We start from the raw sequence: 22,324 nt of genomic DNA on the forward strand, positions 1-22,324 counted from the left end.
ATATATATATATATATATATATATATATATATACACACATATACATTTCTATGAAAAGAAAAAAGCTTAAACATATATTGTTTAAGGTTTACTCCAGAGTTGAGTAGCTAAAACCGAGGTCTCATTTATCAAAGCCAAGTAGCAGGTGAGGACAATTGTCAACACCTGAACTCTCCTGCCAGAAAAAAATTAAAAATGCATGAGTACTATAAAATAATCATTAGAAAGCATCTTGTGTAACACAGGTCAAGCTGCTTATGCAATGCAGGTGACTGTGAGAGTCCTCAATTACACAGCAGAACTGAAAGGAAATGCGTTAATATATTTATGTTCTTATGTGACTGTTTTTTATTAATTATATCTCAAGCCTCAAACAAGGCCATAACATTTCCTTTTTTGAAGCAGAAGCAGCAACCTACCTGAAAGATCTTGAAATTCGGGCTTTTGGCTGAATATGAGGTAGTTAGTGGCAATGAAATGAAGCAGCCAAGTGGAAAGGCAGTCAGAGTGGTGAAACTGTAATAAACATAACAAAGGAAACAATATCATACATCAGTTCTGATCAGACGGAGACAATGGTCTGGGAGAATCAGAGGCCACACCCTGAGTTGTGTGCCTGTAAGTGCATCAGTGTTTGGCTGTGGCCACAGGACAGTAGAGTATTACTAATTACTAATAAGGTTAGATCATTCAGCAAGTCAACCAGGTCACCAGGAACAAGCTCCTATGCCAGAGCAGCCCACTGAACACTGAGGGTCTTAATGCTTTAAAGTAAACTTTGAATACAAGGTCATAGGCGTCACCAGCCATATTCATGTCTGTGTAGCAGATTATAGTGAACAAGTTCCCAGCAAGTTTATCTGAGGAACAAATCAAAAACATTTCAAGCAGTAAGCACTCCGAGCCCAGGAGTGGGGTTTCCGCATATAAATACTTCCATGAGCAAGTCGGAGCTGGCTCTCAGGGTCATTGCTACACAGAGAGCTGCTAATTGAAGGAGGAGACTCAGAGAAATTTGGCTGATAACAGAATCTTCCCGGGCAAACCAGACACACACTGGTCCAGCCAACCACCAATCTGAACTAGTAACTTGATGACAGGTGACTTTGGCAGAGTTCCCTGTCACTGTCATTGCAGTTTTTACTTAGACTTACTGTTAAGTGGACAGTTTAGTGGCACTAGGTTCATTCACATGCTGTGCAAACAGCATCCATTTCCAGACAATTCTGTCATCCAAAATGAACACTGTATTTGTTTAAAATAAATAATTTTCCTTTAATTCCCAGGGTCCTTGGTTGCACTATTTTCCTTTCTGTCATCATAAATCTGACTAAAGTAGGTACTTGATATAAGGGAAATCATACAATACTTGTCCTTCTCTATCATATTTCACTTACATAGCTTCTTCCAAAGGTCCTCCATGTTGTCGCTTATATAAAAGCTCCATTCCTTTTACAAGCAGAACAGCATTCCATTGTATACATGTGCCGCACTAGGTCTATCTATTCTTCCATAGATGGGCTTTCATAATGTTTCTCTTTTGGCTAAAGGTAGCTCCTTTAAGAACACTTAAAGGTTACATAAGCAATAAGCAATGCTAAATTAAAGAGTTATAATTTCATAAATGATGGAATCAACCCAAGGACTAAATCTCATAAAAAGTTGTGTTTTAAGTTAAAATAAAATTTTAACATATGAACTCACAGCTACCTATTCTTTTCAGGACACAAGTTGCGAACTGGAAGGAACATTTTATCTCCTATTTTAATAATCTTCCCTCTATCTTCTAGCAGATGAAGGCTAGTAACCTCAGGAGGTACAAGAAGAACCCATTGCTGTGTTAACAGAAGCTACTAGAAAACTGAGCAGAGTGGAGGACCGGCACACAAAGGGCCCTGGCTTGAGCAAAGGAGAGAAAGCTGGTTGTAAAACAGCCTCCAATGCACAGCCGCGCTGTTATATATATTATAGGAAATATATTAAGGTATTCTGGCAAGAAATGGAAGGCACCTCGTGGTAAAATTAGGCGTTAAGCCTGGCATGGTGACTTACACACTTAACAACAGCACTCAGGAAGCTGAGACAGGAGGATTTCTCAGAGTTCAATGGCCGCCTGATGTACACAGCAATCTCCAGGCCAACCAAGGCTATATAATGAGACTCTGTCTCAAAACAAAACAAATCAACAACAACAAAAAATGAAGTTGGTGTTTAGGAAAAGCATGTGTTATCCTATGAAAAAGGGTTTAAACTGAAAAAAATTAAGAAAATAAGACAAAGGCTTTAAAAAAGATAAAGGTTTTAAAAAAATACAAACCAAATGTTATAGAACTAGAGCTAATAAGCATGGGAAAAGTACCTAGGAGCTCACAAGAAAAGTAAAAAACAAAGTTTATACTCTAATGTAGCTAAACAATGCCATATACATGATAAATAAGAAGACATATTTAGTTGAATATGGGAGTAAGTGCAACTTCATAGGCGGCCCCAAAGTTGGGACAGACAGGGCTTCTGTGAGAGCCGAGACAGAGAGCCCTCAGCTCAGCCTGAAGAGACCAATACGAATGGGGAAACACACGTCTCTGTTATAGTGAGTGACAGAAAGTGTGCTGGAACATCTTGATGGACATATAGGTCCCACGGCAGTGAACGAGCGAGGGTAGGGAGGGAGAGAGCAGACAGGCACACTGAAACTGCTCCCCTCCAAAGCAGGACACAAGTGATGACTTTTCTGATACACAGTACAGATGTGGCACAGATGGCTACAGAGTGATGGGAAATTTTGATTCAGAAAGCTACGGAGGAGCTTAACTCTGTGGAAAGACAGAGAGCTGGTGAGGACATAGACCGAACAGGGAATTTCAAACCTTCCAAGAGGAAGCTGCTATGTTCTTGTCTTCTGTTGCTCTATTAAAACACTGATGACAATAAAATTATAAACAGAAAACGTCTATTTGGCTCACAGTTGTAGAAGTTTCCATCTATAACTGGTTAGATAGAGTCTTTCCTTCAGGCCTGCAGAAGCAGAACATACAAGCATGCCAGGCACAGCAAATCTGCCTCGTGGCTGGGAAGAAAATGAAAGGAAGAGGGAGGAAATGGGGTTCCTATAATCCCCCTCAAGGGCACATTCTTAATGACATGAGGATCACAGGAGCATGCATATACACACTTAGAAAGAGTAAAAGTTATTTTTAGAAAGGTCTTAAGAAGCAATAAACTGGTGTTGGAGATGTGACTTAGTGGTTAAGAGCAGCAGCTGCTCTTGCAGGGGACCCGGGTTTGCTTCCCAGCATTCATACAGGCACATATTAGCATCCATAACTAGAGTTCCAGGGCATGTGAAGCCCCCTTTGGCCTCCGTGGGCACCCAGATACTCTGTGGGTACTCTGTGGGTACCTCTGTGGGTACAGAGATACACACGCAGATAAATTACCAACACATTTAAGATAAATAAAAACACACATTTTTTTAAGTTTGAAAAGAAACTATAAGACACAGAGATACATTAGGCTTTTTAAATTCAGAGCGAAAACTAAGGATAGTTGGAAGTTCGTAGAGGGAAAACCAATCAGGAAGAATTTGCTGATAAAGAAGCAATCACAAGTGCAACTGTCAGGAGGCGCCTAAGGCAGCAAGTCAAACGACTACATGGGAAGCACACACTACCACACGGGAAGCACACACTGCGACTCACACCAGGCCTCTAGAGCAGGAAGCACTTGCCAGCAGAGTGTGAACAGAGGGGAGCTGGGAATGTGGCTCTGTTGTGGAGGGCTTGCCTAGCAGCATGACGCCCCTGGCTGCGGCTTTTGTAGCGTATAACCAGCAGTGGCTCATGCTCTGACTTCCAGTACTCCAGAAGTAGAGGCAAGGAGAATCAAAAGTTCAAGACCTCCTTCTGCTGCACTGCAAGTTTAGGGCTGGCTTGGGATAAAAGCAACCCATTTTTCAAGTAAGTACAGTAAAACAAAAGTAAAGGGATTCAGGCTGGAAGCACGATAACAAGAGGAAAGCTTGTTCAAGGTCAGTGTGAGAAGAGAAAGATAAGGGTTATCCGACTTTTAAAACTTGTTTTTAATCCATAACATTAAATACATCAGATCTTAAGACTTGATTATGACCCAAATGAAGGCCAAAATCAAAAGTTAAAAATGCCCAGATGCTTTAAATAAATTTCCTTCTATACCCAGAGATATCTACAATGAATAATGAATTTGCTCAGCCTGGAGGCAAGCTTCAGCTGTCAAGAATGCTGTCCTCCTTTCCACCACATGGCTCCACTCTGCAGCCTGAAGAGTAAGCCAGCACGCTTCTGTGAGCTCTGGGGGTCGAAGCTGACAGGGACAGGCATGGGCTGGAAGCCGGACAGGATTTTAAGGTATCCCCTTTTAGAGGGATAGATTACAGATGGCCTAGACAGCTCAGCTTAGGGCACATTCAGCAGCAGTGGGGTAAATGGACAATAACACAGCTGGAGGATCTATGAGAATCGGTCTTCTCCCGTGTGTGAGAGAGGCTAAGAATGAGTGTGTAATGTGCTTTTGACTACAAGGGGTCTGGGGAACAGATTTCAACACATGATCCCAGTTTATTTACAGACCTGATCCTGTCCTCCTCAGATCCATACTCTAGGGGCTTTAAAGGGGTGTGTGTGTGTGTGTGTGCGTGTGTGTGTGTGTGTGTGTATGCACACACACACATAAACATACATATATGAGTGTGTATATATAAACATATACATATATGTGTGTATACACACACACACACACACATGTTTTGCCTGCATGTTTACATGTGCACCTAATTCACGCCTATGGATAATCGTGAGCCACCATGGTGGTGCTGGGGCCTGAGCTCAGGTCCGCTGCTAGAAGAGCAAGTGCTCTTAAGGCTGAGCCACCTCTTCAGCGTCCATATTCTTGAGTCTTTATAACCACAGCTTCTCACAAGTGTCTTGTGCAAACTGCAGGCATTTTCTAGAATTAGTAGTAGTGTACTTAACAGTGACTTAAGCATGGAAGGAGCCAGAGGCCAGTTCAGTGACCCCAAATCATACACATTTAATTGTAATAGATTCCTGACACAGCAAGACATGGTGGCAAAGTCAACGAATGATGCCACCATGCCACTGAGGCTCAGAACATGCTCATAAAGTGAAAGAACGAAGGAGGAGGTAAATAGTTCCAGTAACTGCGTCCATTGCTACATCCTGACATCTTCCTTTCAGTAACGCTAAGAAATTATCCTTTTGGGAAGAAAATTCTATTTCCTGTAATGCCAATGGTTATAGCACAGCCACGCTCAAATAACTTTGATTAGGACCACTACTGAAAAAAAAAATCATACAATTTCTAACCTAATGTCTCAAAATTATTTCACCATAAAAAAAATGGTGCAGAGAAACTATATCCTTCTTAGTCAAACTTTAAAATACTAGCCGCGATGTAGCTGTTAAAACACAGATAACTTAAAGTAATACATGCGTATTTTAAATTGAAAGAGCCCCACCCCTTCCCCAGGCCAAGCACCTTTGCCTTTTTGAGCAGATCCACAATGTCCAGGTTCATGGAGGCCAGCTCACGGCTGGGCATGCTCTGCAGCTGTGTGATGATGAAGAGTTCACAGATGTGCTGTAGTCTGGAGACTTGGTACATCTCAGCACAGATCAGGAGACACATGGCCTGGAAAATGCCAGCTGGTGAGAAGGAAAATGAAAGAGGGTGGATGGTGACACTATTGCTTCAAGGAACAACAACAACAACAACACAAACACACGCACAGTGTGGCCTGGGTGTCGTGTGTACCTTAATCCCAGTACCTGAGAGGCGGAGGCAGGTGGTTCTCCATGAGGCTGAAGTTAAATCTGGTCTACATAGTGAGTTCCAGCGCTACAGCAGCAGCAAAAACCAAATCAACGCTCTCTCTCTCTCTCTCTCTCTCTCTCTCTCTCTCTCTCTCCTAAAACAGTTATCCTTCAGCATGGACTAGAACTCCTAAGAAAAGTCCCAGTAGCACATCCCTGTCTACAGTTTGTACATAGTCCATTTAAGCTTTCTTTGTCCGAAGAGAATTCCCACGCTCAGGTCTCTAGGGAAGGAAATCCAGTAACTGCCTTTTACCAACATAGAGCTAGCTAATTAAAATTTTCTTTCCTCATTTCTTTCTTTCTTTTCTTTTTCTTGCTTGTTTGTTTGTTAGAGACAGGACCTTCCTATAGAACTCTGGCTGGCCTGGAACTCACTGTGTGGACCAGGCATGCCTTAAACTCCAATCCGCCTGCTTCTGTGTCCCACGTGTGAGTATTAAAGGGTAAATTTTTCTATTAGCTAAATTAAATCCCATCTTTTCTTCTTCCACTATCCCTACTCAGGGTTTTACATATCACAGGCTGGCTTCCAACTCCTCATGCAGTCAAATGACCTTGAACTTCTGAGCTTCCTGCCTCTACCCTGGAGGGCTGAAATCACAGGTGTGTACAACCATGCCCAATGTACTGTGCTATGGGTCAAATCCGGGACTTCTTGCATGCCGGGCACGCACACTACCATTTGAGCTACAGTCCTCAAGCTTGTTATTGTGTTTTCTCTATGGCAATTAAACATAAAACTTAGTTCAAAGTGAATGCATGCATATGGTATCTGCGTTTGTATACGTGTGTGAAGGCCCAAGGTTTAGGCTGGGTGTCTTCCTCCATTGTTCACCACGTTATATATTGCGACATGGTCTTTCACTGTTGATTCTGGAGTTTAAGTTTCATCTGGCTCTGCCGACTGCTCTGGACAGTCCCTCTCTCCTCGGTGCTGGGATTACAGGAGGGCCACCTTCCCTCCCAGCTTTTGTTCTGGAGATACGGGCTGCACAGAGTTCTTGTACCTGTGCATCCTGCCCTGCACCTGATGAGCTACCTCTTAAACCCCACTGCAAAACATTTAAAAATTAATTACATTTATTTATTTCACATGTATTGGAGGGGTGTGAATGCCATGCCACAGTGCCCACCTACGTGGAGCTCAGAACAACTTTCAGGAGTCAGTTTTCTCCCTCCACCACATGGGCCTAGGGATTAAACTCAAGTTGTCAGGGTAAGATCTTTACACACTGAGCCGTCTCACTGGCCCCATTTTAAACATTAGAAGTACTCAGTTCAGTGGTATGAAGCACCATTTCACTACAGTGTATCTATCATCACTATTTATTCTCCAGAACATCATTCATTCACCTTCCTAGACTGAGCTCTGTACTCGTGAAACAGTAACTACCCTCTTTCTCTCTTGTCCATCTCTGGAAATTAGTTTTTGCTAGGTTTAGAGTTGTGCATATGGCTCAGTTGGAGAGTGCTTTGTCTAGTTTTAACAGTCAAGTCGACACAATCTAGATTCCTGTGGAAGAAAGTGTCAATGAGGGACTGACTAAAGCAGGCTGGCTATGGGCATGCCTGCCTCCTGAGCACCATCACTGAGGTGGGAAGGCCTGTCCACTGCAGGCAGCACCATTCCCTAGGCTTGGGTCCTGACTGTACTGCAGCAGGAAAAGTGAGCTGAGAGGATAAATACAATTATCTTTCTCTGCTCTTGACCATCGGTGTGATATGACTAGCTGCCTCAATTTCCTGCCGCCTTGACTTTCCTAAAATAACAGAGTTCAACCTAGAATTGTTAACTAAAGTAAATGCTTTCTCCCATAAGTTACTTTCTGCCACAGTATTTTGTCATAGCAGAAATGAAACAAGAACAGTAAGTTTATAATTTTATTATGAATAAGTCCTTTACTAAAACACTGAAAAATGAAACTGGATTAAAAAAATTGAGTGTGATACTATATAATGTGATCACTAAAACAACTTGGAGATAACACCTTGATTTGTCCTAATTCAATAGTACTCTTGTTTGTTTTGGCTTGTCTAGACAGGGTCTCTCTATGTAGCCCTAACTGTCCTGGAACTCACTATGTAGACCAAGCTGGCTTCAACCTCAGAAATTTGCCTGCTTCTGCTTCCTGAGTACTGGAACTAAAGAAGATGTGTACCACCATGCCTGGTATATATTTTTTTTAATTTTAGCATTATTGATGTGTACTTTTATTTCTTACATTTCCTTAAATTTATTACATTCCATTGTAGCTATGAGGTCAAGAACATTGTTAATTTGGCAATACTTAACACAAATAGACTAATAGTCTCCAATTTTCTTGATTAAAAAATGCTCACATTTGCACACACATAAACAGTAATATTTAGCTTAAGTCTTATTTTTCATTTTGATTAACTTTCCCCAAATTCCCCTTTAACTAATTCTTATAGTGTTATGCCCTATAGTTACTATTACTTTCCTGACAATTTTTCTGATCAAAATTTTTATTAAATGTTCAAATTTCACAGTATTAAGAAAATAATAACATTTATTTCCACTAAGAGCCAATGCTTTCATTTTTCATCAAGCAAAAATAACATGCCAATCCTTATTATTGCTGAAATTAACAACCTAAAACAGCTAACTGAGACAATTTGACCATAGAAGGTATTTTCTCGTTTGGAACCTCCATACCCTTTCATAGAGGACTCAGGACTTAACTCAAAATTTACTCAAACAACAAATGTGGGAAATATTCCTATTCTAGAAATTAGAGCAACGAGTCTAAAAGAAGGCATGGTCTTTCTCTAGGGTTCTTTGCTGAGTTTCATGATCACGGGCTCGTTCTCTAGGTCACCAACATATGTAGAGCTCATTCAGCTGTGTTTGAGGAGGACGCCATCTGGTGGCAGAATGGGATAAAACCCTTCAAGGGGCTCCAGTGCCTACTTGAAAGGATTGTGCTATCTACGAAACCTTGCAAGATCTGTTCTAACATTTAGCTGCTGCACATTATTAACGTGAGCTGGTCAAAGACAACTTTGGTTAGTGAACTCATACATAAATCCTATAGTCTACTGGAACCCTAAACATCTCAGGGGAAGTTTTCAGAGATGCCAATTTTAGAGGAATCTGACTTTGAAGCATCTTTTAAAAATCCCACATCCTCAGAGCTGAAAAGATTGGGGTCTCAGAATATCAAAAGTTCTAAAAAAATATCTCATCTCGATGTGAGGACCATGAAAGCTATTTTCTAGCCCTGTTCTTGTTGAAGAGGTAGTGAGCCCCAAACTCTAAAATTAGAGCAGCCACTAGCTATTGCAAATACCTCTGTTCTCAAGTGTCTAATCAATGACCCTGCTGTTAGTGCAGCTAGGATATGTGAAGGCTCCTACCACTGCTCTTCCATTTGAACTAACTTAAAATTCTTTGCTCTTCCTATATAATCTCAAACTGCTTAGGTAATGCCCCAGCATCAACTCTGATAGACCTTAAACAAGATAGGTTCCATAGCAAGCAATCTATCAAGAGGAGCGACCAGAAAGAACTGTGAGATATTGTATTACAGCATTCATACCACGTACCTGGGCAACAAGAGTCTGTGTATAAGTATTCTAAAAACGACAAGAAAGTCTCTTTGGAAACACCATACACTGGGATCAGGACACTCTTGGCTTCCATATAATTACCATTAAACATGGCTGCCATCACCTCACATCGTGCCACCAAGATGGCCCTGTGGGCTGGCACGGTCGCTCCTGAATGGCGAGAAAGGTAAACCAAATCAAGAAAGAGAATGCGGCAGAGTTACCAGCCAGCTCTTACTGCAGTGCCACTGTCCATGACAAGCGGGCAGCTGGGCAGAGGAGCAGATGATGTGCATTGCTGTAGAGGCTCCTTACAACAGCTGAGAAACAGGGTTTAAACTTGCCTTTGGACCTAAAATTTTGCAAATCAGAAAAACAGCTGTTAGTTTAGATTTCCTCAAGACCAAAGAACTGAAATGACAAACTTTGCTTGTGTTTTTATCACAAAGCATCTGTCCCTCCTGAGTGCCTGGAGATTCTGCCGCCTCCACCCATGCTCCTCCCAGAAAAACAGTCCCACTGCCTTTCCTAACTAAACTCAAAAAGGTGTCTCGCTCAGACTTCCCCACACCAGAAACCGGAAACTGCAAAAGCAAACCACACAGTCCCAACCTCACAGGAGGAATGGCAAGAAGATCACCAAAGCCAAGGCACAGGGCCCAGTGAGCATTTCCAAGGTGATGACCATAACGCCACCTTCCCAGTACACTACTCAAGAGGCCACTGTCGAGCAATGCCTTCTCTGAGACAGGCTGTGAACTGTGATGCCCCTGAGCTCACACGAGACACTGACTCTCCAGGGAAAGTGCTGAGTTCTCCAGCTATTGTTCCAATGCACAAAGACAGCACTGGATAGGGGAACAGGGGACATGGAACTCTGAGGTTCATGGTGCTACCACGTAAGGAGACCATGGCTTCTTTTTTTCTCTGCAGCTGAATAGTATTCCGCATTTGCCACATTTTCATTATCCATTTGTCAGTGGTAGGACGTTTAGGTTGTTTCCATTGCCTCGCACCTCGTGTTTTGAGACAAGTTCTTTCATGGGCCAGGGAACTGCTGGATAGGACAGGCTGACTGACAGATTATCCAAGAGTCCCTGCTGCGGCCACCTCCTCAGCGCTTGTGGGACAGAGGCTTGTGCCTCCAGTCCCCTTGCTTTATGTGGGCTGTAAGCATTGTGCTCAGGCTTGAGTTGTCACAAGAAGCACTTCTGGACTCTCCTCAGCCCTATCTCACAGTTTTGGGTTTGTTTTGGTGTTTTCATTTGATGGAAATGGAACTGGCTGTGTTTAGTGTGACTGTGTATCTGACTTGTGATTAATCACTAAAATAAATGTTTCATACCAAACGCAGGAAGGGAAAACATGCTTATATGTAAATTGATTTATACTGAAACTAAGACACCCTTAGATTAATAATTGGATAATGAATATCCTTAAATCTAAATTACAAAACATTTTATAAGTTATAGTGAAATCTTAGCCACACTTGCAACCTTTCTCACTGTGTATCTTACCTAAAATATTTACAATACTAAGATTATTCTAAAGAAGGGAGCTGACTGATATCCAGATGTTAATTCAGTATCTTTAATACAGATTTAGGAAGAGCACACCAATTGGGTGTTCAGTGCCAGTTTCAGCCCTGAACAGTTCACAATATGGACTGAGCAGGTACAGTTAGGGGTATCTATGTATGAACATATACACACTTAATAACAATTAATGGGAAAAGAGGCCATAAATTTGGAGAACAGAGAGAAGTATATGAGGGGAGAAGGGGTTGGAGGCAGGAAAGGGAGAAATGTAATTATATTATAAACTCATAACATGGTTGGTTACACCGTAACAAACAAATTTTAACAAATTTTAGGCCAAACAAAACAATGACAAACCAAACCAAGACAAACAAACACCAAGTCGAGGCTTATGAGATGCCCCAGTGGGTAGAAGGTTTGTCATCAACCCATACAGCCTGAGTTTGGGCCCTGAAACCATACAGTGCAAGGAAAAAGCCAATTCCCACAAGTTGTCTTCTGACCTTCACCTCCTGCCAGGGCATACACACCTCACACCCCAAACAAAAAAATAAATAATGTAACCTTTAAAAGGCTGAGTGGCTATACACAGGACCAGTGCCTGAAGTTAAGGGCAGAAGCTGCACGTGCTCAGACAGGGCCCCAGAGTGCTTGCACACGAAGGTGAGTGGGCAGAAAGGGTCAGGACGTGACCCAGCAGAAGAAAAGAAAGAAATTTCCTTCAAAAACCTCAGCAGGGTATGCTGACATATGCTTGGTGCCAACGCCTCCTATGCTAACTGTAAGCAGATGCTAACGCTGCGATTCAAATGTGGGAGAGCTAGGTTACAGTTCACCAGCTCGAGGTCCAGATGAGAGGCTAGAGAGATGGCTAAGGGGCAAAGAGCATGGACTGCTATGCCAGAGCTTTGATTTCCAGCATGCACATGTCACAACCAGCTGTAATTCCAGTCCCATGGGGTCTGGTTCCCTGTTCTGGCTTCTCTGGGCCTAGAGTTCAGTGAAGAAAATTAGGGGCTTAGGAACACCTAGAACTTCAACCAAGGAGACCTAGGTTATTTAAGGAAAAAAGGCAGGCAGCCAAAATGCTTAGAACTTGATCATACCTTAAGAGCTGAATTCCACAGCCAGATATGGTGGTGCATGTCTTTAATCACTTGGGAGGCGGGGCCAGGTAGACCTCTGTGAGACTGAGGCCAGGCTGGTGGTCTACATAGTTCCAGGACAGCCAGGGCTACATAGTGAGACCCAGTTTAGAAAAAGAAAAGAAAGAAAAGAAAAAAGAAAAAGGAAGGAAGGAAGGAAGGAAGGAAGGAAGGAAGAAAAGAGGGACGGAGGGACAGAGGGACAGAGGGACGGAGGGACAGAGGGACGGAGGGAGGAATGAATGCTGGGCTTACTTGTATTGTATGTGGCCTGGCCATAGCTCTATTAGGCAAGCACCATCAGGCACTTTCCTTCAGAACAAAGAAACCGTTGCTCTGTCTTTCAAAAACAGACTTGAGAGAATTAATTTGGTACAGCTAGAAATACTTTTTTAATTTATAGGTTGTTTCTTCTTATCAATGGATGGGGTGTTTTCTGTTGGAATGGGAAGCTATTGGCTATCTGTTCTGGTGTTTCACTCAGGTGCTTCCCACAAACGCCTTCCCCAACAGTATTCCCCCAGAGCTAATTCTGTGATCACCACTGGCTGTGCTTCTAGCAAGACTTTCTCTGCCTACAGGGAGTATTATGAAGCTGTCTTCAGAAGGACACTTTGGACCTTTCATTTTGGCAATTCATAAATGCAAGTGTGCCACTACCAGCAGCTGCTCGGTCAGCTGCATCTCTTCTGACCTGACGAGAGAGCTAGAGATGGTCTATGGCTGCTTTCTGGCTCCCTCCCCTGCCGTGTTTTAAATATATCTCAAGGTTACTCTTACTGTCCCACTTTCAGAGTCCCAGGCTCACACTGCATATGGTGCTGCCAACAGAGCCTTGGAAAAATTTTCAATTCACTAGTTTTCTTGACATATGACCAAAGTTAAAAGTAAGAAGAAGCATTCTGGGAAAAGGTATTGACAAGTAAATCTATGCTAGCTGCCACACATTTCTACCCCCAAACTAGAGCTATAGCTTTCTCTTTACACTGGCCCATGTACAGTTCTGCTTAATTTATCTGCAAACAATTCCTTTTATCCTGTCATAATTGCAGGTGTCTGGCAATTCATCTTTAAGATCATGCATTTAATCTACTAATGTGGCAGAATTATCCATGCAAGTAATCAGTAATGGGCTTCCCAGATAGCTCCTCTTTATTAAAATTAGGCAGCACTCCTTTCCCACAGAGACAGCAGGCACTTCTCAGTTGCTCTGGTGATAATAATTTTCACAGTGCTACAAGGGACATGCTCAGCAGTAACTGTGGGCGCCTGATAGGTCATACTTTTTTTTTTAATAAACCAAGCAAGAGATAATGAGCTTTTAAGAGAGCTCACTTCAGATGACTAAAACACAGGATCTTAAAAACACACAAATAAAATGCAAACTGACACATTAAAGATCATCCCACCCTTGCTGATTCCCGATGAGTAGTTAAAATCTATATGGAGGGAAACACTAAGGAAACATAAACTAACTCCTTTCCTTAGTTTATAAAATGATTTTCTTAAAATTCAGCTCATGTTACTTTACGTAATACCACAATGGAGAACACTAATCCCTCCACCCCAGGAACTTAAAGCTGAAATAAAGTCAGGCATGGTGGTGCACACCCGTAGTTCCAGCATGTGGGGTAGATCCAGCAGAGGCAGGTGGATCTGTGGGAGTTTGAGGCCAGCCTGGATAGCCAAGGCTACATACACAGAGAAACTCTGTCTGGAAAAACAGACAAACAAACAAAAAGTGAGGGACACCTGGAAGAAATAAAAATGTAAAATCAGCTCTGTAACAGCTGAGCCATACCTTGTATTTCAAAGACAACATCAGCAAGCATCGGCTTATTAAGGAAAAACTTGAGAGATGTATTATAAAACCACAGAGGCTTTCGGGCTTGGTAGGTCTTGCAATTCCTCAGGCAATTAATCTAGCAGGAGAAAGCACAGCACAAACAGGAAAGAAGCTGTTCAGTGTGCTTTGATTACATGGAAAACTGCAGACAGGAGACATGACTGCCTCATGACGGCACCTCTCATCACGTGTGAAGGGGCCGACCCCTGAAACACTTCATCTGCTGGATGTCAGTGAGCAGCACCAAGCCATTGGCTACCTGGTAGCTGTGGAGCCTCAGTATCCCGAATCCCCGAGAGTGACTGAAGCAACAGGGACTAAATACATTTCCTTATCACACAGGTTCTTTGACAGCTAACAGGTCTTTCTCCTAAAGAATGAGCATTTGGGTGTGGTTGACACAGGCCTTTACTCTCAGCAGTTGGGCGGATCTCTGTGAGTTTAAGGCCAGCCTGTCTACACAGGGAGTCCAGGACAGCCAGGGCTACACAGAGAAACCCTGTCTTGAAAAACCAAAAATCAAACAAAACAACAAAAAAACCACCTCAGAGTGGTGAATTTCCATTTGAATACAATTTTCTAATTCGTGTATGTGTGTATGCAGCAGAGGCTACTGGACCCTACAAAAAGCCCTGGGGTGTTGGGTCTATAGCTCCCAATGGTCCTCCCATATCAACAGGACCAGTCCCATCACACCTGCCCCACCCAGCCTTCTCCCATGGAGCCTCTGCGGATGTCAGCTTTAGCACTGTGTTCATCTGCTGTTCATCCAGCAGACCCAAGCCAGTTCCCTTTCCTTGCCCCCAGCCTTTTCTTTTGTATTTTTCTCTAATTTTTCTTTCCAATGAAATAAAACAAGTCTTAATATTTTCAAGTAGAGCTGCTCAAATTAGGGCTGCAATCTTAAATTGTGTGGCCACAATCCCTCCTTTGGAATGGTTTCGTCATGGCTCTTATTAATTTTTGTTTTGGTTTTGTTGTTGTGGTTGTTGTTGTTTTACTCATTCTTGATGAGTCCATCAGATCTCTGGCTGGATTTCCAAATCTCATCCTCATCGAACTCTCATGCTTGGCCAGCTGAGATAATCAGGAGCCTCTATCCTTGAGAAGTCCCATATCCAACTCTGGCAATTAGAGCCATTGACACAAATTGTCTGCCTGTGTCAATCTGTTTTGAAGGGAAGTTTGCAATCTTTTGTGAAGGAGGAAAGCGATACTATCCTCTTGACAAGGAAGAGGAAAACCCACTCCCACAGAACCCCACAAGCGTGAGTGGGAAGAGCAACACAGATCCTGGTCGCCCACTTGCTGGCCTCAACACTGCACCCGCTGGAGGAACTGACATTTAGGATGAAGGGACTGACACATGGAAAGAAGAGTGACAGCCAGCCAGCAGGGGTTTGCGGTATCTTGTTTTATCCCCAGTTTAAAAGAAAAGCCTGAACTGTTCAAAGCTGCAGCAATAATTCATGACAGGCTCAGAACTTAAATCCACGCTCCCAAGTGCCAAGTCAGTGTAGTGACATATTCCTATGACACACTTGGTAAAGAGAAAGTATGTAGGAGTGGAAGAACCCTCCACCTGTGCACAGGGCATTTAGGTCAGGACAGAATCACACAGCCCAGTCTTCCCTCCGACAGTCGGAGGTGATGTTACTCTCAGTATTTCAAAGGAGCAGGTGCCAAGTCAGATTCAAGGAGAAGACGCAGGTTCAGAGCACCAGCAAGACTCTGCATGCTCCACATAAAGGGTATGAACCTGCACACAGTGAGTCTTCCGTAAATGTACACCATGCATCCATGCATGAACTGTGTGTGAGTGAGAGAGAGAGATTTTCTCCTTTTCTCCTGGAAACTCCTCAGGCTGTTTTCCTAAACAGAACGCAGGTATTTGTGCATTTTTAAGGTTACGTAGTTGAGTTAGGTTCAAAGGGACCTTCTGATTCCTGTAAGTCTGGCCAGCCCGGAGACACCTGCCGCGTGGAGTTACTGTGTTTCTCTTTTTCTCAACTAAAGAACATTAGGACTTTTCATGAAAAGCTAGCACAAGCCAGGTGTGGCTGCGCATAGGCAACCCTAGCACCGGGAAGGAAAGTCACAAATTTGAAGCTCACCTGGGCTACAAAGAGAGTGTGGAGTCAGTCTGGACTATAAAATAATAAGCACTTGCTTCAAATGAAGGGGCGGGGGCAGGGAGACGGCTCAGTGAGTAGAGACACTTGCTGTCTGAGTTTAATCCTCGGTAGAAGAAAGAACCAACTCTTACAAGTCGTCCTCTCAACTCCACATGTAGCCTTTGGCACACATGACTGTACATGTCCACACACACACACACACACACACACACACACACACACACACACAGTGAATGTAAGAACAACTTTTAAAAATTCAGGGAATGAAAAACTAATACGGTTTGCACCTTTAAACTATCAACTTTAAAATGTTAGTAATGTAGGCTGTAGAATTAAGTCATCTGTAAAAAAAAACACTAAAGGAATATTTTTCTTATATTTAAGGAAAACCTATATTTTGCTAAGCGTTGCAAACAACTTACCTTTTTAACTACTGTAGCAAAATTTGCTTATCATAGAATCTGAAATAAGAATAAACTGGCTAAATTGTGCAATACAGTTGTCTTAAAGTTTAACAAATATACACTAAAAATCTTTACAGACTCTGCACAATCTAAATCACTGGAGTTTTATGGCCGTACAACATCAGTATTTTTATAACCTTGAGCCTAGTTTGTAATTTTGAATATGTACTCAAGAGACTCCTCAACTGTCTATATATTGCTTGGAACTCTTTAAAAATTTCACATGGGAACAACCCTATTTGGATTTAAACTACTTGGATTTAATCCAAAGCTATTTGATTTTAACTATGTGGTGTGAGAATACATCCCTCCGGGAGGCTCACATGCAGGTGCAGGAGCCAGGTGGCCTGTCATTTCTGACGGGCTGGCAGTGGTGGGGCCCACTTTTAATCCCCGCACTCAGGAATGCAGAGGCAGGCTGGTCTCTGTTCCCAGGGTTCCTGTGCGGTGTTCTGAAGGCACAATTCACAAATGAGCATTTCAAAGACATGACTCACACATATAGTAATCCTCCCATAAATTAAAACCTGAGTAAGAAATACATATGCTTCTGTTTAAAATATTTAAATATACACAGGGAAAACATTTATATTTATGAATTATTTAACTTTGCTAGTGACTCACTGTTATACTCATCAAAGTACAGCAGTTACAACTCAGAGTTAAATTAATTTACCTTTCCTGGTGTTTTCAAAATGCATTTAACTTTCTCAATCACATCAGAAACATCCCCTGAATCTTTCAACTTCCTCCTGACATCTTCTTCCAACTCATCCCACTGAAAAGCACCTAAAAGGAATTAGACAGTCAGATTTTTCTGTGCAACAACTATGAAATGTTGAGTCTCTTTTAGATTATCAACACTCCCTTCTTCAGAATTTTAATTTTTCTGTAGCAGTCACTTCTATTTAAGTATGTGTTTAACAAGTCAGTTTGCCTTCCCCTAAACCAGTGGTTCTCAACTTGTGGGTTGCGACCCTTTGTGGGGAGACCAACCCCTCTCACAGGAGTCACCTAAGACCGTCGGAAAACACAGATATTTACATTACGATTCATAACAGTAGTAAAATTACAGTTATGAAGTAGCAGCAAAAGTTGCTTTACTGTTGGGGTCAGCACAACACAAGGAAGTGTGTTAAAGGGCTGCAGGGTGAGGAAGGCTGAGAACCACTGCCCTAAACTGTCTTCCTCCCTGACAGGTGCCACTTCTGAAGCAGATCTTCAGCTAGGGACTTAGCAGCCCTGGCGAAGGATGAGTTTCTGGGAAAAGTGATCTGCTTATTTGCTCCCAGGATGAAGGTCGAAGGTCAGTACGGCTTTTCCCAAGGCTGAATGACATCATCGCTAGTGGAGAGCAAAGGCATACCACTGGTCCCGAGAGCCACAGTGGCCTGGAGAGCCATACAGCAGAAGGGCTTTGCACTGTCAGGCTCCGATGGGACGCCTGCCCCGACGCTCTACAAGGCTGACCTGAGAGAGGCAGTGAGATGGTCTTCTGAAACACTCTGCAACCCAGCCACGGCAGCAACCCCAGCTGCCTGGTCTTGCCCTGAACTTTGTCTCCATTCTGCCATCTTCAGCTACTCTTCCTGAGCTCCTTCACTCTAGTCTCCCACTCTATGAACCCTTTTCTTTCCTCTAATTCCATTTTATGGTCATCAGGAAGTGGACTTTACCCAAAATGCTTCTCTACTTGGCCTATAGCACTCTCCTCCCCAGCCTTCCCACTCCCTGATGACCTTTCATCCTTGGGATCCATCCTATTATTCAAGCTAACTTTTCAAAAACATGGTTTCTGACCATGATGTTCCAAGGTGTCTTAGTTACGGAAGAGACACCATGGCCAAGGCAACTCTTATAAAGGAAGCAGCTGATTGGGGCTTACTTAGAGCTTCAGAGGTTTAGTCCATTATCGTCAAGGAGAGAAATGGCAGAAATGGAGAAGTAGCTGAGAGCTACATCCTGACCTGCAGTCAGGCAGGCAAACAAAGAGAGGCTGGGCTTAGACTTGTGAAACCTCAAATCCCACCCCCAGTGACACACTTCTTCCAACAAGGCCACACCTCTTAATCCTTCTAATCCTTTCAAGAAGTTCCACCCCCTGGTGATTAAGCATTCCAATATGTGAGCCTATGGGGGCCATTCTTATTCAAACCACCACACAAGAAATTACCCTCATCTACCCCATGACTTACAGGAGGTCCAAACTCCTAAAAATACAATCAAAACAGTGTATCATGCGCAGGCACAGTAACAAGGCTCTCATTCCAGTGTTATCTCTGCCACTAACTAGCAGTGTGACTTTAAGGAAGTCATTCCACCTCTCTGGGGGGTAACCAAGACCCTTTAGTGTCTGTTCCTAACCTACTTTTCCTGGTGTATCCCTGACTGTATCCATCTCTCCGCAGGTGCCCTCATTATTGAGACTGAGGATTGAGCACAGTATTCATGTTTTAAGCCAATGAGCTCAGGCCACTGCAGTCAGCTTCTACCAGTGGGAACCAAAGCCACCCAGAAGGGCCTGATTCCAGGGCTCTGGAACCCAGAAGCTCGGGGCTCTTGGCACTTGCTTTTTAATTTATTTTAAAGATTGGTTTATTTTTATATGTATGAATATGTATGGAAGTGAGATGTATACAGTGCCTGAGGAGACCAAAGAGGGTGTCAGATCCCCTGGACCTGGAGTTAAGGTCAGTTGTTAGCCACCATGAGGGTACTGGGAATGGAACTTGGGTCCTTTACAAGTGCTCTTTACCCCTGAGCCATCTCTCCAGGCCAGGCACTTGCTTTTTGCTACAACACTCAGCATTCCTGCACAACTTTCATGTTCTCGCTTCCGCTTCATCAGCATTTGGCTTTTCCATTGTATAATAACTCACAACATGGGCAAATCTGAGCTAACAACATGGCATCCCAGACCTTGGAATTGGGAATAATAAGCACACAGGTGCCGGCTTGACTCCAGTACATGACTGTCTCCTTCTGTGACAACCTTCTGTCCTAACTCCCCAGCTGGCTCACCTTCCTTTTCACACTCCAGAAGGATGAGTGGTCTCTAAGAACTGTCTCCCCTTCTTTCCCTTTTTTATATCAGTGATTTTCAACTGGCTACACATATTCTTTCACAGTCTGACCTATTCTTTGGATCATCTTTCCAGAAGACCTCCCATACACACATAGACAAAATGTCTGTGAAAAAGTGTCAAGACTCCTGTATTCAAAAGCAGTTGTGCGATACCTATGCCCTGGTCACTGATCATATCAGAAGAGGGCGCCAAAAGCCTTTCCCTAAAAGTGTTTGTAAGTTTTCCCAGAAGTGTTTGGAAGCTCCATTCCTATGCTTGCTAAATCCTGGAAGGAACATGGCTTCCTTCTCGCAGCCTCTTAGTCTCCTGGCCACTGACCACACTGGGTGCCCACTGCCAGTGCTGGGCTGTGTCCTCTGAGGCTCATAGACAGCGGCGCTTGTGGACACCTGAGTGCCAGAGACTATGCAGCAAGACTACCACACAGAGCAAAGCCGGAGACACTCCCAGCTCTGAGCATCAGCGGAGCAGCAGTTTAGTCTGCTTAGTCATTGGCTCAGACATGGCAGACTCCAGCATACTAAGTCTTGACACCAACACCTCAGAGCGCTATATGCTAGCCCCATGTCCATCTGCTAGTGCCCTGAATGACTACACTGACAAGAGATTTTCCATTGAATTTGTACCTAACTTTTCTGCCACCTCCCTAATCACTGTGCAATAAACCTCATACATTAAAAAAAAAAAAAAAAAGCCAGGTGTATCAAATGCCTTTGAAACAAAAGGAGCCCAGGTTGACTCTCCATCCTAGCTGTGCATTATACTGACCTGAAGAAATATAGTTTGAAAACTACATCAGAGGAAACCTCATCTTAATTAAATTAGAATTGTTGGAGCTAGGGTTCCAGACACTGATATGTCTTAAAGCCTCCAAGAGCCACTAATGTATTCTGAGTACTGATGGTGATGGACAGACCAGGTTCTCACTTTAACAATCCCAGACCTTATCACACAGCCTACAGTCGGCGTATTTTTTATTTGTCTACACTCATCCAAACTGAAGAACAAAGATACAGTCTCTGTATTGACCTTTACCATTGTTAGGTAAAACTTACATCCACATAATACCAGTAAAGCTATATTAGCAAAGAACATCTACATAACACCTCCATTCAAAGGGTTAGCTGAAAGCCAGCAAACCTCAAATAATCTAAATAAATGGGCAAACTTGAGGGATCACTTAGCTATTGAAAACAGACTCAACCAAGAGCCAATAACCAAGAAAGAAAGTAGGGCAAATTCCTAACAGCTCTAACAGTGGGGCTGTTTTCCTAACTGGAAATGCTAATCACCTTATCATAAACACTTTAACTGCTAATAAACCAACAGCCCGCTGGTCAGAGCTTCTTTTCTGCAGTGCAAATGTTTAACACTCGATCCGCCCCCTAAACAGTTTCCAGTATACAGTATTGTCAGCAACAGGCATGTTGTCCTGTGGTTGGATCTGCAGCAGCTACTCATTTTGTACCGATCACCGGTGTGTTCTAAGGATAATTCCTCAAGCACTTCAGTCATTTCCCTAGCCTGTTGAAGAGCTCGGTGCATTCTGGTATCCATGCTGTTTTCTGCTGTACAGAAAAGAGCACGTTGCAGAATAATTCCACGAATGGGAGTGACTACCATGCAAACTGAACCTGAAGCTGGCTCCATATGCTCATGTATTCTGCATTTCAGTTAATGATGTGCCATTCTGGGTCATCTGTGACAGGTCCAGCTCAAAGCTACATTCTTAGTCTCTCACAAACATTTCGATTTCTAACCATCCCGGATCATGTGACTCAGGAATTTACAAGCCCTCAACTACCAAGTGTTAGAAGAATGTTACAAGTGTATGCTCTCAGGAGAACTCCCTGGACACAGGAACTGCAGATCTCACTCTGCCCTTAGCCCTCGTCCTCAGGCATCAGCTATTAAACATTAACACATCATACGATGTTCCTCTTATGCAACGGAAGGCTAGCATACATAAGCCAGACACATGTGGACTGTATCTAGTTACTCAAAACTCTTACGAGGAAAACAAACTAAAGGCTTATATTTGAGCAGAAAATGCTAACCAGTCTTCGAAACAGTTATCTTCTAAATACCAAGCAAAACATCCATATAATCTAAATCCTAGATGCTATTTAAAAGGCATTGTTTATTTAAAAAGTACTTCTTGTGGTCTAGTTGACTTTTCTTTTAAGGGCAGAAGATATGCTTACTATAGAGTTTTAGCTCCTGTTTGCTCAGGACAAATATTCCTGAGCAAGCTGTACCATGGAGCTCTGTCTTGGCCTGAGCAGCCCCGCTGACATGACAAGCCATAGGCTCCTGTCCTCCATGGCTCGCTGACACACCCTGTGACCTGGGGAGAAACCACTGCACAAACCTGGGCCTTGAAATTTGTGTTCTGCTCCATGGTGTGAAAATGTTCTAAGGAAACATTTAAGTCTTTATGGAAGACTTTATGAAAAATGTAGACTTAAGACTTCTGTTCCATTTTGTATATATATATTTAACATACCAATCTTCTAGCAAGTGAGAATCTATTAGAGAAAACAAACACCAGTGATACTCAGATATTTTGTTTTGATAATGGGATCTGTGTGGGTTTTTATTTCTTGTAATAAATACGTGTTTTTAAAACTGTGCAATGATGGCTTTAGTATCTTTTAAAACAGAACTTAA

At 42.8% G+C, this 22,324-nt stretch overlaps 1 protein-coding gene across 1 annotated transcript in view; it reads right to left on the reverse strand.

Annotated features, from left to right (window-relative positions):
- The window catches only part of Rhobtb3 (Rho related BTB domain containing 3), a 50,897-nt gene that overhangs the window by 6,398 nt on the left and 22,175 nt on the right, over positions 1 to 22,324 (reverse strand). The window contains exons 7-11 of the mRNA XM_055604027.1: positions 17,245 to 17,357; positions 13,925 to 14,045; positions 9,438 to 9,611; positions 5,533 to 5,699; positions 420 to 516 (exon numbers count right to left, since the gene is read on the reverse strand). Coding sequence (XP_055460002.1) covers positions 420 to 516; positions 5,533 to 5,699; positions 9,438 to 9,611; positions 13,925 to 14,045; positions 17,245 to 17,357 — 672 coding nt within the window. The remainder of the gene's footprint in view (positions 1 to 419; positions 517 to 5,532; positions 5,700 to 9,437; positions 9,612 to 13,924; positions 14,046 to 17,244; positions 17,358 to 22,324) is intronic.

This window comes from Psammomys obesus, unplaced genomic scaffold (assembly GCF_907164565.1).
Source record: "Psammomys obesus unplaced genomic scaffold, mPsaObe1.curated_primary_1811, whole genome shotgun sequence".
Lineage (NCBI taxonomy): Eukaryota > Metazoa > Chordata > Mammalia > Rodentia > Muridae > Psammomys > Psammomys obesus.